This window comes from Quercus robur, chromosome 9 (genome assembly GCF_932294415.1).
Source record: "Quercus robur chromosome 9, dhQueRobu3.1, whole genome shotgun sequence".
Lineage (NCBI taxonomy): Eukaryota > Viridiplantae > Streptophyta > Magnoliopsida > Fagales > Fagaceae > Quercus > Quercus robur.
Window position 1 is genome coordinate 12,875,150 of NC_065542.1, and position 17,016 is coordinate 12,892,165.

Genomic DNA, 17,016 nt, shown 5'->3' on the forward strand with positions numbered 1-17,016 from the left:
AATTATAAATTAATGATTAATGGTATAATTACAAAATTGTCTTATGTGGTTAAGTTGGACTTTTCAAAGTCTTCTATATTAAAGAAAAAAGGAAACAGCTCAAAATAGAAATAAAGGTTCGATAGTAGCTAATATAGTAATGTTTATATTACATATTGGCCCCGTGAAGTTAGAACCAAGCTGGGATTTTTTTTTTTTTTACAGCATTTTTAGCCTATAATTAATGTTAGATGCCAAATGTATATTTTTTAAGATTGGTTAAAACCGTCGAAAACTCTTGGACTAACTTTAAGTTGTTAAAATCTTATGAATTTTTTGTGAAATGAGTTGATAGGATTTTATTATGTCAAATTAATAATTTAAATAAATACTCACAACTTTTTTTTTTCCAAAAAAAAAATCACTATTAGTATTTATTTAAATTACTGATTACATATTAAAATAAATCAATTTATTGTGAAATTAATAGAATTTTAAGAATTTCACTACCCTCAAGAATCTAAAGATCTTATTCCTCAATAAATTTTCATCCTAATATTTAGAGAAGTAAGATTTAGGTACAGTACTTAGGTACTATTCCTTAGGTTCTCATTTTAAGATTCTGCCATATGAATTTTTTCTTATAGGATGGAAGTGTATTTTTTAGTTAAGTAGTCATAGTTGAGTCTTAAGAGTAGAACCCAAAAAACAACACCTAAGACACTGTACCTAAGTTTTTTCCTATTTAGATATACACGCTTTTGAAAATTTATCCATAGATTTTGTGTCAACTCTCTCCCTCAACAAAACTTCAAAACTTTCTTTATAAAAAAAAATATGTACTTTTGAAAAATCCCAAACCCCTTTATAAAAATAAAAAGAGAATAAGATTTATGCTCTTGAAAGTCAATATCAGAACTCAATTTAAGAGTCGAGAAAATTTTAATTTCAATAGTCAAATGCCTTTCTCTGAATATAAACTACAAGTGGTTTTGTTTTATGTCCTTCCCCAAATGCTTATAGTCGAGAACCTCTTATTAATTAGGCAATAATACATATAAGTACAACTACATGCCTATCGTGCATGAACACGACCTTTAATTTTAGTACTACTCAATTGTGTTCAAGGGTTGTTATCTTTTAGGCGTAAATGCACTTTTAGTCCCTACATTTTGACGTTTTTCCATTTTAGTCCCTACATTTTAATTTTTCCACTTTTAGTCCCTGATTCAAATTAACGCGTTCTATTTTGGTCATTTCCGTTAAGCCACCAACGGAAATTGCTTAGGTGGCAAACTGATACTAACGTGGTCAATTAAAAAATAATAAAAAATTTTAATTAGCATTTAAAAAATTCCATGTTTAATATAACAAAATTTATTAATGAATTTTAACAAAATTAAAAAACAATAAAATACATTTTAAACAAGAACACAATCACAAATTTAAACATCAACACAAGAACATGAAGAACAAACCTAGAACAAAACACAAAACACAAACATTAACAAAACACAAACATTAATGCAAGATCACAAACACAAAGAACACAATTAAAAAAAAAAAAAACATAAACTCCTAAGACCCATAAAACAAGATCACCACCTAAAACTCACCATCAACACCATCACAACGCCATCCACAACCCACAATCCAAAATCAACCAAAGAACCACACCATAAACCCACGAAATCAACCCACAACCCAGAAACTCAGATCGGTGAGGAGCGAGACCAGTGGCGAGTTGGCGGCATGTAAGGTCGACGGCGGTGAGATCGGCAACTTGTAAGGCAGCAGTGGTGAATGTATTCAATCTCTGATTCAATTCCAAAACTCAACCCAAAATTAAAGTTGAGCAGCACCCAAAACTCCTCGAACAAAATCATCCACCACCACCGCGAACAAAACCCCAGCAACCGAAACTCAAACAAACCCCCAATAACAACCACTGAAACTTAAAGAAACCAACCCAGCAACCACTGAAACTTAAAGCAGCTGGCCGATTTAAACCCAAAACCACCGATTCAAACCCACCCAGCAATCACAAGCAAAACCAAGCCAATCCATTATCGTCGCTAACTCGCCTCCACCACTGCCTATTACCCACCACCACCAAACAGCCACAAACACAGCAAATCCAGATTAACAAACATGTCCCACATACAAATCGACGGACAATCTTGGTCTTCGTTGCTCTTCGGGCTTTGGTTTCAGAGAGAGAGAGAGAGAGAGGGGGGGGGGCGAAGGATGATAGAGGAGATAGAGGTGAGATTTACTGATCGATTGATTGAATCTAGTGACTAGTGGGTTCGGCTCTAACGTGGTTTGCACAACTTTGAAGCCCAGGTATCGATGTATTGATGAGAAAGTTGTCGCTGGGTGGTTTTGTTCAGATCTGTTGGTGGTGTGGGTGGTCAGTGGAGTGGTGGTGGGTTGGGTTTTGCCAATTTGTTGGTGGTTGCTTGGGTTTGCTGGGATGTGAGATTTGGAGGCTCAGATTTCATTTTACTGGGTTTGAATTTAATTTTTTTGGTTTTAAATTTGCTGGGTTTGTGTTCTTGTTCAAATATATAATGTGTTCATGTTTAATTTATCAATTTTATCTGGGTTTGTTTTTTTCATGTGGATTTTATTATTTTTCTGGGTTTGTGGGTTTGATTTGTTGGAGGATTCGGTGGAGGAAAGGGATTTTGATTATTTTAATTTTCTGGGCAACCCCGAAGAACATGAAGAACATGTTACTTTGTTCTTCCGAAAATAATGAAAAGAAAAAAAAGAAAAAATTTTAATTACTCTTTTTAATTGGTTTATGTTTGTTATTGTGTTGTTTGTGTTTGTGTTTATGATCTTGTGTTAATGTTTAAATTTGTGTTTATGTTTTTTGTGTTTGGTTCTGGGTTTGTGTTGTTTAAATTTGTGATTGTGTTCTTGTTCAAAATGAATTAGATATGAATTGAAGGGTTTTATTATTTTTAATTTTGTTTTTTGTTTTTTAATTTTGTTAAAATTCATTAATAAATTTTGTTATATTAAAAAGCTGACATGGCATTTTCGAAATGCTAATTAAATTTTTTTATTATTTTTTAATTGACCACGTTAGTATCAGTTTGCCACCTAAGCAATTTCCGTTGGTGGCTTAACGGAAAGGACCAAAATAGAACGCGTTAATTTGAATCAGGGACTAAAAGTGAAAAAATTAAAATGTAGGGACTAAAATGGAAAAACGTCAAAATGTAGGGACTAAAAGTGCATTTACGCCTATCTTTTATTTTGTTAGACTAGCATGCTATCCAAGTAGTGAAAAAAAATATATAAGTATCTAGCTGCAATGAATTGGTTTAAATAAAAAATAGCTTAAATTACAAAGTTAGCTTAACTAGTAAAACTAGTAAAATCTCTAATAGTTGAATATGAAATTTAGGGTTCAATTTCCGCATATACTAAAAACCAACTGACGTCTTGATCTAATGATAAAAAAACACAATTATTAAAAACATACTTCATAAATTAAAACTCAATCTCTGTCAAAAAAATGCCATTAATTTTGCTTCTGAAATAAAATTAAAAAAACTAAAAAAAGGGACTTCCTGATAAGTTTCCAGGAAAGAGATCACTCTCTTTCTCTCTCTCTTTCCTCTCATAAGCCAAAAACAAAATTTGATTAAAAAATTGAAAATAAAATCATTGCCGACTCAATATGGACAAGAAGAACGTGAGTCACACCATGACGAACTTTAGAAAAAGCAGCAGGATCGGAGAAACCTCTCTACTCTCTACTCTCTAGTTTCTGATACTTTTATTGGTTCTAAAATTCAAAATGTTCACATTCTTTACTTGCATAAAGAGAGTAGACTTGAGTATCTAAGGAAGTTTAGTGACAAATGTCTGGAATCTTCCACGAAACATTATGTGATAAACCTTTTGACCCAAAGGAAACTTCCACGATATTGATACATCTTTACAATAATCACTCGCAAAATTTCTTTTTCTTTTTCTTTTTTTGGTAAAACACTCGCAAAATTTCATCCTATTAATATAATAATAATAATGATTAATAATGGTTATTAAAACATTCTCAGCAAAAAATAAATAAATAAATAATGGTTATTGTGGGGGTACAAGACCGGGAAGCCCATGCCAATGTCTACGTTGGGCCCTTGGCCCAATCCAAGGAAAAACCCCTCCCCGACCATGTGAAGGACCCTTCTCGGCCATAGATATAACCAAGGACAAAGGGAGCAACCTGCTACTGGTAGTGACACCCCGGGTCATTTCACGGAACAGGAAAAGTACTAAAATAGAAAAGGACAACAAAGAAAAGGGAAATGTCTGAGAAAAAGGCTGTCATTATTGCATTCAGTGCCTTGAACCTGACATAGCCATACTTTTCTGCCTTTACAATCACTCCCAAGAACTGAAGGAAAGGCTGATGGGACAAGTACCTACCCTGAGAACCCAATTCAGAAGGGAGGAAACTACTATAAAAAGGAAGTGGAGGGAGATAGAAAGGGAGGGGGGGCTGAAACCCCTATCACACCAGAGGCCCCAGAAAAAGCTCCTTGGACCGTGCCGAGGACCAATCCTCTTTGGTAAACTCAATTCATCTTAGCTTGATCGTGAAAAACACCGTGTTAACTGTTGTTCATACACTAAAGCCTAGCTCTTTGACCTACTCTCTACAAATTCATTGTACCGGGCTCACTGGTCTAAAGTCTCATGCATCTTGGGCCTGGGCTAAAAAACGTGACCCAACAGTTATTAAAAAATAACTAATAATATACATTTTTTGCATCCTGGAAGTTTCTACCAAGAATTACAATGAACATCTCTCCCTTTTTTTTTTAAGTGGCCTTGTTCATTTCAAGTCACAATTGGATATTTTACAAATCATAAAAAAGAAAAAAAGGAAAAAAAAAAGAAGAAGAAGGAAGCTCTCTCACCTTTTCTTTGCTAGAGACAGCTTGATATTTTGCAAAATGTGAATCACCATAATGAGTGTTGAAAGTATACGAGCAAGCTTCAGACCAGCAGCTGAATTGGGCTAAGACATCCTTATTTTTTAGCAGCAACACCTCCAAAGAAGTTCAAGAGGAGATTAAAAGGAGAATTGGCGTTCAAGTTATAAAGCAACATAAGAAGTACTCGGGTCTAGCTTCACTAGTGGGAAGAAACAAAAGAAATACCTTTAATGACATCAAGGAGAAACTTGGGAAGAAATTGGTAGGGTAAAAGGAGAAGATGCTCTCTAAAGCTGGTAAAGCAGTGTTAATAAAAGTGGTAGCCCAAGTTATACCAACTTCAGGGCCGACCCTTCCACGAAGCCAATTAGGCAATTGCCTAAGGCCCCTAAGTGGAAGGGAGGCCCCAAAATTTTAAAAAAGAAGGGGTAGTAGGGAAAAAAAAATTTGGTTTGAAATGAATCTAAAAAAATCCGGCACATTCTTTTGACAAAAAAACAAAATTTCTATTATACCCAGTTAAACTTTGGTAGCACAAAAAAAATTTTTGGTGTAAATAAAATCAATTGTCCCAAAAATAACATAATTATCCTCTAGACAAACCAAAATTCAACAAGATAAACTACAAATCCGTCTAAGAAATTAACCACAAAACAATCAATAATCAAAACAAATAAAAAACCTTAAATCCCTAAAATTTTTTGGGTCTCTTTCTCATTCTTGCTCTACTTTTTCTCTCAACTCTTGCTCTCCGCCTCTCTCATTCTTTCTCACCACTATTTCTGGGCCTGGCTATTTGGCTCAAGTAGTCAAGCTTCCTTTCCTCCGATCTAAATCATTTGCGATTTGAAAACACTGAGGAGTCTCCACTATTGTCGAGCTAACTGCCTTTTTATTTTCACGGCTACCGTGCTGCGTTTTGATTCTGGCATTTTGCAAATGGGTTTTAACTCTTGAGCTTGAGGTATAACTTAAAATAAGGCTTGGCTTTCTACTTTAGATTTGTTAAGAGGGCTAGGCTCTGTGGCTGGATGTTTCAATGTTGCATGTTTGGGCCTTCAATTTTTTTTTTTATTTTTTTTTTTATAGGTGTAATTGGATTTGTTTTATGTTTTTTGTGGGTGGGTCTTGGCAGGCATCTTCTTGGCTGGGCTAGGCTTGTTTTTGTTATGGCTGTGCCTATTATTATTATTATTATTATTATTATTTAATTTTAATCTTGTGTTTATATATATATATATATAAATATATATTAGTTATTGGTAATATAATGAATAAATCTTTATATATGCAAGTTAAGATTGCTAAAAATTTGTTATTATTAGGTGAAACTATAACAATACTTTTTATATAAATCAGGTTCTATTTTTCATTTGCTTTACACTTGAAAGTTATTTTTTATTTTAGTCTTTATAAATATATTATTTGATTAGAAATGTCTACTAGAAAATAAGCATCTGGATAAGAAAAACTTAAAAAAAGAAAAAAAGAAGAAAAATTAATTTAGTCTAAAAAAGGATCAATGGATCAATTTATTATTAATAATAAACAAAATATAACACAAAATTTAGATGAAAGTATCATAAATGAACAAGAAATTCACCAAAAAGAGTTAGAAGATAATGAAATGATACAATTGCAAGATAACAATGATGTTCAATTTTGCAATACAACAAATCTTGATAATGAACTTCAAAAGAAGATGTTAGAAGAACTTGAATACAAAAATTTAATTAGTGAATTTGCATATCAAAAGGCAAGAAAAATAGATTTTAAATGAAATATATTATAATATAAAAATATTAATTTAATTAATACATAAGTATAAAAAAAGGCCACATTTTAATTCTTACCTTAGGCCCCAAAATGTTTAGGGCCGGCCCTGAGCAACTTACACCATTTTTTTTTTTTTTTGATAGGAAACTAAGAACTTTATTCAGAAAAATCAAGAGGGTACATCATGTGAAAGAGCTTGCTCAAGAAAGTAAGGATTCTCTTCCATCCATGCAAAAAAATCATCTATGCCTACAGTATATTTAGCTAATAAACGGGTTGGTCTATTGCCCTTCCTTTGAACATGAGAAAATTCAATCTGCCTAAACTCCTTGCATAGATCCATCAACCCCAACACAACCGAAGCTACTGATGAAGGTGGTAAGGATGCTACACAAAGAGCACTATAAATAACCAATGAGTCACCCTCCAAAATAACATCTTGGATACCAATGTCCTTTACGAGGACATTGGTTGTGAGGATTTGACGAGTATGATAAGGAATTTTTGGTGGGGCCAAAAAAAGGAAGAGAAGAAAATAGCTTGGCTTAGTTGGGAGAAGATATGTGAGCCGAAGGCCTACGGAGGAATGGGGTTTAAACAACTCAAACAATTCAACTTGGCCTCGTTAGAAAAACAAGGATGACGGCTTCAAACAAGCCAAAATTCTTTGGTTTATTGTGTTCTCAAGGCTAAGTATTTTCCAAGGCGCGAATTTGTTCAAGCATCTCTTGGCAATAACCCATCCTTTACATGGCGTAGTATTATGACCACTCAAAATCTGGTTAAGGAGGGGCTACGATGGAGGGTAGGCAATGGAGCGAATATTCGGGTTTTGGGTGACAATTGGTTACCAACTTCATCCACGTACAAAGTGGCTTCCCTTAGATAGTTACTGCACCCAGATACAAGGGTAAGTGAATTGATCAATCTTGAAACAGCAAGTTGGAGATCAGGTATCCTTGACGCCTTACGCCTTGTTCCTTCCATATGAAGTTGATGTCATTAAAAGCATCCCAATCATTTCCCGATTATCTACTAATAAGTTGATTTGGGCCAAGTCACCTAATGGGCATTTTAGGATCCGTTTGGTACGTGTGTTTAAATAATAATTTTCAGTTTTTTTAGAAATACATGTGGGTGAAAAAGTGTGTGAAAATACGTATAATATTATTTAAAAACTGAAAACATGTGTTTGATCTCGCGTATCAAACAGGGCCTTAGTGTGCAAAGTGCATATGCAGTAGCGGTAAGACTATCTTGTCCTGGTAATTTTAGTGCCATCTCGGATAACAGTCAAAATCAGCATTTTTGGAAGCAGATTTGGAGCCTCCCCCTTCCATATAAAATATGGCATTTTGCATGGAGAGTGTGTTGAAACATCCTCCCCACGAAGGTCAACATCATGAAAAGGAAGGTGGTTCAAGATGACATTTGTGATGAGTGTAGATTGGAGGCCGAGTCTTCTGCGCATCTGTTTAGGACCTATCCAAAAGCTTGCGAAGTACGGTATTTTTCAAAATTGGCGGTATCCATGAGTTCAGTAATGTGCCAAAAGTTTCAGGATTTGTTGTGGAACATGTTAATGGTGGATCAGATTGAGGTGGATAAGGTAACGAGGGTAGTCACCATAGCATGGGCTCCATGGCTGATGGCACAATAGGAATAAGATCAAACATGAGGATGTGAGAAAAACAGGGAATGCTCTTGTCAGTTGAGCAACACATTACCTAGAGATATAAAGTTGTTGTTCAGGAGAATTGCACCACAATCCCAATGAGCGAAGAAGGATCTCTTGGCATCCACCTTCGGCAAACCTATTCAAAATAAATGTTGACGATGTTGTTTTCTCCACGCAAAAGGCAGTGGATGTGGGAGTGATCATCAGGGATGACAAAGGGAGAATTGAAGCCACAATAAGTAAGAAGATCCATGCTAGAGGCAAAAGCCTTTGAAGTTGGCATGTGAAGGGGGTAAAAATATGGTATGATGGACCTTCGTTAAATTAGGCCTGACGGATCTAGTCCATGGGCCAACAGAGGGCAAGCCCAAGGCACAGCGAAAACCTTAGATGGGAAATACTTGCGACACACGCTTGAATCATCATAAAATCCCAAGGAAAATAGGAATCCTAGCACAAAGAGAATTCTGAAAGATACACACGTAAATAAAGATCTTCTCTACAAGGAAAGTGTCTTGTCCATCACGTTTGAGACTATTCAAGAGAATTCCTATAAGGAAAAGACTTCTACGCCAAGAAAGAGAGGCCAACCCTCTACTATTGTAAAAGCCCCAATCCCCTCACAAATCAAGGTACGCATAATTTACCCTTCTCTAGCACTCTAGAGTTGTGAGAATAGTCTAACTTAACTTTCGGAGGGTATTTGGCCGGCACCACACCGGTGCTTTTTGTTAGGTCTTTTCTCTTTTCTTTTGTAGGTATCGTTGCAAGCGTGCAAGGATCGTGTAGTTCACTGGTGATATTTACGGCATCATTAGAATGCAATTTGCAAAGGACCATGGAATTCAAGATGTCGTCTTAGAGGGAGACTCTCTTATTATTCATTGTGCCCTGTGTGAGCTGTCCAACCCTCCTTCCTCAGTGGCTTCAATTGTTGTAGGCATCCAAGATCTCTATAATGACTTTCGCCTTGTAGAGTTCTCCTATGTTCGGAGACGGGAATAGGCCTGCCCACTTATTACCTAAACATGCCTCTAGCATGGTTGGTTTCACTGTTTTGATTGAAGAATCTTCTTGCTTTATTGAAGCTCTTATCCGTGATATAATTTCTTTTTCACATTATTAATAAAATTTCAATCTTCCCATAAATTAAAAAAAAAAAAAAAGGAAAAAGAAGCTTTCGCATACGGTGGGGAAGAGTCCTAAATCCATATAACATCATTAGTCAAAATCCTAGCAAATTTTGATAATGAATGGGCTACAGAATCACTCGTTCACTCTTTTATTATATGTCTTTTTTTTAATTTAATTGATTTTTTTTATGGAAACTTTAATTAATTATTTGATTGTATTTTTTTAAAGTAATATTTGATTATGGTTAAACATTAATCCTTTTAAAAAATTAAAAAAACCACGTGATACTTTAAATTTTTCATTTTCTTTATCAGAAATTATTTCATAAAAAATTTTGATAAAAAATTTTCAAAGTCTTGAGAAAAATATTATTGCAATCAATCCAATTACTTTAATTGGAGAAATTATACAGTCTTTATGTTGAATCACATCACTTGTCCACTATTTCACTAAAAATATTCTCATCTATTTAAAATTAATGAGTCAGTTAATGATAAAAAAAGAAAAAAGAAAAAAAGAAACTGACTTCATTGTTAAATTGACTCAGCAATTTTAAACTCCTTAAATTGAAATTAATTTATATTTTTATATAAAAATCTGTGGGGACTATGGCCCAAAGTAACGAGTTGGGCCTTGGGCCCGTCCGAGGACGCCAGCCTATCCGAGGAGGCAACGTGGCTTAGGCGATCCACGTTAAGCCTTATCACGGGAAACAAAGAGAAAAGGTCCGAGGAGGAATTCCTCCTCGGACACTGAAAATCCGAAACGGAGGTATGTCCAAGCCACTGAAGCGCATCCCCTAAATACGTGAAAAGGAAGAAAACACAAAATATCTAAGCAAAAGCTACCACCACCACATTAAATGCACTACAACTACTTTCCTGGTCGCATTAATGTGAAGAAGACCCCTGAACAGTGTTACCTTGGCTACCACAACTCACAAAGGACTGAAAGAGGTGTCTGATGAGATAGGTGCTCAAGTGGAGGCTTGGATGATCAACAAGTGTAAAGCCTAGATGATAAGGAAGAGCCTATATAACATATAGAAGCTCCCATAAGGAAGGGACAGAAAAAGAGAGGAGAGAATACTGTAGCATGCAAAAGAATCCTAAAGTATTGATCTATATTCATAAATGAAATTCTGTGTCTCCTCGGACCGAAGGTTATTTCATCATAACAGTTTTTGTTCTTGTCTGTGTGTTACTTAATCTCATACTAGCCTTTACTTAACTTATCCAAATCTAGTCCTTTGATCCATACTCTACAAATTTCATTGCATTGGGTTTTTTAAACCAGGATTCCATACAGTGCGAGCCTGGGTTCCAAATTTTTGTCCTTACAAAATCAATGAAATTAAAAAATTTAAACCTATCCACCTATATTTTCCCCACCTTATTTTTTACATAAATTATAGTTTTTCATTTTTCTTTTTTATAAATCTTAAACAATTATATAAAATTTAAAATAAAAGGTCGAAACAAACCACATAATAAAAGTATGGGTACTTCCTAAAAAAAAAAAAAAGTATGGGTTTAAAGTTTAGAATTCTTTCAGGACTTATTGTGGCGATTATAACTTTTAACCACCTAAAATTGGATTTTTTTTTTTTGAGAAGAACGTGCTCTCTAGTTTCTGATACTTTTCTTGGTTCTAAAATTAAAAATGTTCACACATTCTTTACTTGCATAAAGAGTAGAATGAGTAGTTGTTATAAATAATAAATAAATAAAAAAGAGTAGAATGAATAGTTTAAGGAAGTTTCATGACAAATGTCTAGAATCTTCCACGAAACAGTATGTGATAAAACCTTTTTGACCCAAAGGAAACTTTTTTTTTTTGTTGAATGACCCAAAGTAAACTTCCACGATATTGATACATCTTTGCATTAATCACTTGCCAAATTGCATACTTTTCATATAATAATGATTATTAAAACATAATTAGTAATAATATACATTGTTTCTTCCTGGAAGTTTCTACCAAGAATTACAATGACCATCTCTCAATTCATAACTGAATGATAGCAAATCAAAATACAAAAGCTTCCACTTATGGTGGGTGAGAGTCCTGAACCTAGATAACATCATCAGTTAAAATCTTAGCAAATTTTGATAAAGAATGAGCTAAAAAATCACTAACCTCTCTTTGATTATGTATCTTTTTTACTTTAATTAATTATTTGATTGCAGGTTTTTTTTTTTTTTTTTAAGTAATATTTGATTATGGTTTAACATAAATCCTTTATGCATCACTTTTACTTGGTATTTTGAGTCCGTTTGGTTAGGCATTTTAGGAGCTCAAAAGTACATTTTCAAAACCCAAAACTTCGTTTTGTACCCTTTACTTAAAAGAAAAAAAAATCACCCGATACTTTAAATTTTTTATTTTCTTTATCTGTATAAAAAAATTTTGATAAAAAAAAATTTCGACTCTTGAGAAAAATATTGCTGCAATCAATCCAATTACTTAATTTGAAATTAATTTATATTTTTATATAAAAAATCATTGAAATTAAAAAATTAAATCTATCCACCTTCATTTTGGTGGGGTATCTAGTCAGCACACTAAGAATGAAGTAGTATGATTGGCGGGCATTGGAAAGAGAGCTTCTAATACAATGATCGCTGCTTAGTAAAGTGAGGTACAAAGCACCTTTCCGCTCTTTGCTTTGCATATGCTGGTTCGAAATCCACTTCTTTCGTTGTTTTCTTTGTACTTGTTTGGAATATTTCTCTTGGTATGAGGTTTGAAACCCCGTTTTTTCCCTTTGAGCTTGAGCTTGCATGCTGCCGGCTCATCCATTGTTGATGATTTTCTGAAAGTAGGTTCGAATGACTTAATTGCAATTGGTTTGGTAAATGCCGTAATGGATATCATGAGATCCTCTCCGTCCCCCATTTTTACTTTAATTAAATATTTGATTGTAGGTTTTTTTTAGTAATATTTGATTATGGTTTAACATAAATCCTTTAAGCATAACTTTCACTTGGTATTTTGGGTCCGTTTGGTTAGACATTTTAGGAGCCCAAAAGCACATTTTTAAAACCCAAAACTTCATTTTGCACCCTTTATTTAAAAGGAAAAAAAAATCACCTAATACTTTAAAATTTTCATTTTCTTTATCTGAAATTATTTTATAAAAAAATTTTGATAAAAAAAATTTCAAGTCTTGAGAAAAATATTACTGCAATCAATCCAATTACTTAAATTGAAATTAATTTATATTTTTATATAAAAAAATCATTGAAATTAAAAAATTAAACCTATCCACCTACATTTTCCTCATCTTAGTTTCTATATAAAGTATAGTTTTTCATTTTTCTTATTTATAAATATTAAACAATTATATAAATTTTAAAATAAAAGGTCGAAACAAACCACAAAATAAAAGTATGGGTTTAATTTTTAGAATTCTTTCAGGATTTCTTGTGGCGATTATAAGTTATAACCACCAAAAATTGAAAGTTTTTTATTTAGTAAATAGTAAAATACCTTAGTTAACGAATTACGAGCTTCTGCACAAAACAATTTATTGCGGCGACAATAAGGCCTAAAAACAAACTTATACAGGACTACAATAACGGTACTATTTTTCATATTTTGAATAGACAAAAAGAGAGCTGCGCATCTTTTTCTCTCAACGTTTTGCAAAACCAATTTGCACGTAAACCTCCCTACGAATTTTGTGACGAATTGCTTTGATATAATAACTGTCAAAACAAAGCTCTTTTGTGAGAGTAAGAAAGAGATGCTATGTAAAACAGTCACCAAGACCTGTCACAGAACCGAACTATACCATTTCCAAGACATTTGCTTGCGAGTTGTTTCATTATGCAACTCCAAGTCTTTGAAAGAGGGTGTGTGTGTTCACAGCCCAATAATCAAAATGGGTCTTCAAGATGACATGTATTTGAACAACAACTTGTTGTCTCTCTATGCAAAATGCTTTGGAGTGGACCATGCACACCACTTCTTTGATGAAATGCCTTGCAAGGATGTTGTGTCTTGGACTGGGATTCTGTCTTCTTATGTTAGAAACGAAAACCATGAGCAGGCACTTAGGTTGTTTGATTCAATGTTGAATTCCAGTCAATACCCAAATGAGTTCACATTGTCTAGTGTCTTAAGGTCATGTTCTGCTTTGGGAGAGTTTGACTATGGAACTCTTATTCAGGCTTATATGATAAAAAATGGGTTCCATTCGAATCCCATTTTGGCAAGTGCTTTGATTGACTTGTACTCCAAGTGCAATTGTACTAAAGAAGCATACAAAGTTTTTGAGTGTGTGGATGGTGGTGATACTGTTTCTTGGACAACGATGATCTCTTCGTTGGTCCAAGCACAGAAATGGAGTCAGGCTTTACAGCTTTATATCCGGATGATTGAGAAAAAGGTGCCTCCGAATGAGTTCACTTTCGTGAAGCTTCTTGCTGCATCCGGTTCTCTTGGTTCAAGTTATGGTAAATTAGTTCATGCCCATATGATATTGCTAGGAATTGAGCTGAATGTGATTTTGAAGACAGCTCTTGTTGATATGTACTCAAAGTGCCATAGAATGGAAGATGCTGTCAAGGTCTCAAATCAGACACCTGAACGTGATGTGTTCTTATGGACTGCTATTATATCTGGTTTCATTCAAAACATGAAGGTCAAGGAGGCCATTGCTGCATTAAGTGAGATGGTGATGTCTGGTATTGTACCAAACAATTTTTCGTATTCAACTATACTAAATGCTTCTTCGTCAATTTTATCACTGGAATTGGGGGAACAGGTCCACTCGAGGGTGATTAAGGCTGGGTTAGAGGATGATATTTCTGTTGGAAATGCACTAATTGATATGTATATGAAATGTTCCAACCTCATAGACAATGCTTTGAGAGTGTTTAGAGGAATGACCTCACCAAATGTCATCACTTGGACTTCTCTGATTGCTGGTTTTGCCAAACATGGTTTTGAAGAAGATTCTTTTCGGTCTTTTGAGGAGATGCGAGCGCTGGGATTGGCTCCAAATTCATTTACTCTCTCCAGCATCCTTGGTGCTTGCAGCACAATGAAATCTCATAGTCAAACAATGAAGCTCCATGGATACATAATTAAAATTAAAGCAGACTGTGATATAGTTGTGGGGAATGCTCTCGTGGATGCTTATGCTGGATTAGGGATGGTGGATGAAGCTAGATGCGTGATTAGAAAAATGGATCACAGAGATGCCATCACATACACGAGTTTGGCCACAAGAATAAATCAGATGGGTTATCATGACAGGGCGTTAGAAATCATCAAGTACATGAACAAGGATGATGTCAAGATGGATGGATTTAGCATGTCCAGCTTCTTATCTGCAGCAGCTGGCTTGGGCTCAATGAAAGCTGGGATGCAATTACACTGTTTTTCAGTGAAGTCTGGCTTACGCTGCTGGCTTTCAGTCTCAAATGGGGTAGTTGACTTGTATGGAAAATGTGGCTGCATACATGATGCGCATAGAGCTTTTGGGGAAATAACTGAGCCAGATGTTGCATCATGGAATGGATGGATATCTGGATTGGCATCAAATGGTTATATCTCCTCTGCTCTCTCTGCCTTTGAAGATATGAGGTTAGTGGGAGTCAAACCTGATTTGGTTACATTCTTGTTAGTGCTTTTTGCTTGCAGTCATGGTGGTTTAGTGGACTTGGGTCTTGAGTATTTTCATTCTATGAGAGAAACACATGGCATAGCACCACAACTAGATCACTATGTTTGTTTAATTGATCTCCTCGGTCGAGCTGGCCAGCTAGAGGAGGCAATGGGAGTGATTAAGACTATGCCTTTCAGGCCAGATGCTTTGATATATAAAACATTATTGAGTGCCTCCAAATTACATGGGAATGTACCTCTTGGGGAAGATATGGCAAGACAAGGTATTGATCTTGACCCATCTGATCCAGCTTTCTACATACTCCTTGCAAACTTATATGATAGATCAGGCCGGTCAGACTTGAGTGAGAAAGCTCGCGGGCTGATGAGAGAAAGAGGTTTGACAAAAAATCCTTGTCAAAGCTGGATGGAGATAAGAAACCAGATTCATCATTTCACTGCAGAAGATAGATCACATCCACAGATAAATCAGATTCATGAGAAAATAGAATCACTTATGACTGAGTTTAAGTATCGGGGATATTTATATCGAGACAATAGAGATAAATCTTATCATAGTGAGAAGCTAGCTGTTGCGTTTGGTCTTCTTAGTACACCATCAAAGGCTCCAATACTTATAATCAAGAACACGCGTATTTGCATGGATTGCCATTATTTTGTAATGCTCGTAACTGAATTGGTTGATAGGGAAATAATTTTAAGGGAAGGGAACCGAGTCCATTCCTTTAAGAAGGGTAACTGTTCATGCAGAGGCTACTAATAGTTATGATTAGAGGAAGAAAAGTTTCACAACTCTCTTTTGTATGTTGTGATCATGAATTTCTTTGAGGTTAAGATTAAGGTTCTGCAGGGAAAGATGCCACAGTTTTACTTGCTTTTGCCAGTAGGACTACTTGGTAACAAGAGCTTGTCATTCATCCCTGACATTTTAACCCTGCTTATGACATTCTGCTGAGGACGCTTGAGCCTGATTATCACATTTTGTTGAAAGTGGTTAGCGTTTCAGTTGGTGAAAGAAATGGATATGAAGAGACCAAAAGACTTGAAACACGTTAAACAGATGGATCTGTTGCATTTTATATCACAGCCATCACAGAGAACCCAATTTATTAGCTATTGGCAGTAGTGAATTTTTGGAAAGATTAGTAGGAAGCTGAACTTAATGAGATTACTCATGGTGCACTTTGCAAAAGCCAACAGGACATGACGCCATGGCCGTTTTCAAACTAACTTGTGATTGGAATGCACTTCTGTGAGGATTGATCAATGAACTCACCCAACCAAAAAAGGGTCATTGTATCCAGAGGCTACTGCCAATTCCTACTTGTCACACAGCAGTGCCCACCAAAGTCTTGAAATCTATTCCGTACCGACTGAATGGCTAAAATCGGTGCGTAAACCAGTACAGCCAATCTTTTTTTTCCATCTTCGTCAAATTTTCTAAGTGTAGTATTTCTTTTGCATCCTTTTTGATGTTACAAACCTTTTATGAATTTATATTGGTTAATGATTTAACATGTTCTATGAATTCTTATAAAATTACCAATTTATATTTATAAATAATTGTGTGTATACATCTATGAATTATTCCATTTCAGTAGTCAAATCGAAATCATCCCCAAAACAATATTCAAAACATTGGTAGTATCTAGCATATAGCCCATATGATTCTCTTCTCTCTTTTTTTCTCCTTTTCTTCGAGGGATTTTGCAAACTAGCATATATAGTTAGGGAGGAAAAAATAGTAAGTTAATACACGTTTTAAAGAATTCAACAAATTAGCATCTCGAGTTTTAGAAACTCGAGTTGTATATAATTCTCGAGTCTCATAGACTCGCTCTATAGTTGCTGACT

The 17,016-nt window shown here is 34.8% G+C and overlaps 1 protein-coding gene across 1 annotated transcript; it reads left to right on the forward strand.

The window, feature by feature from the left end:
- Positions 1–13,109: 13,109 nt before the first annotated feature.
- LOC126699904 (pentatricopeptide repeat-containing protein At5g52850, chloroplastic) lies at positions 13,110–16,670 on the forward strand. Its single transcript, XM_050397875.1, has one exon. It carries the CDS (start codon positions 13,274–13,276, stop codon positions 15,920–15,922), a length of 2,649 nt encoding a protein of 882 aa, XP_050253832.1. The 5' UTR covers positions 13,110–13,273; the 3' UTR covers positions 15,923–16,670.
- The last annotated feature ends 346 nt before the right edge of the window (positions 16,671–17,016 follow it).

Coding starts and splice junctions, on each gene's coding strand:
- LOC126699904 (XM_050397875.1), top strand. CDS start 13,274: ATGCTATGTAAAACAGTCACCAAGACCTGTCACAGAACCGAACTATAC.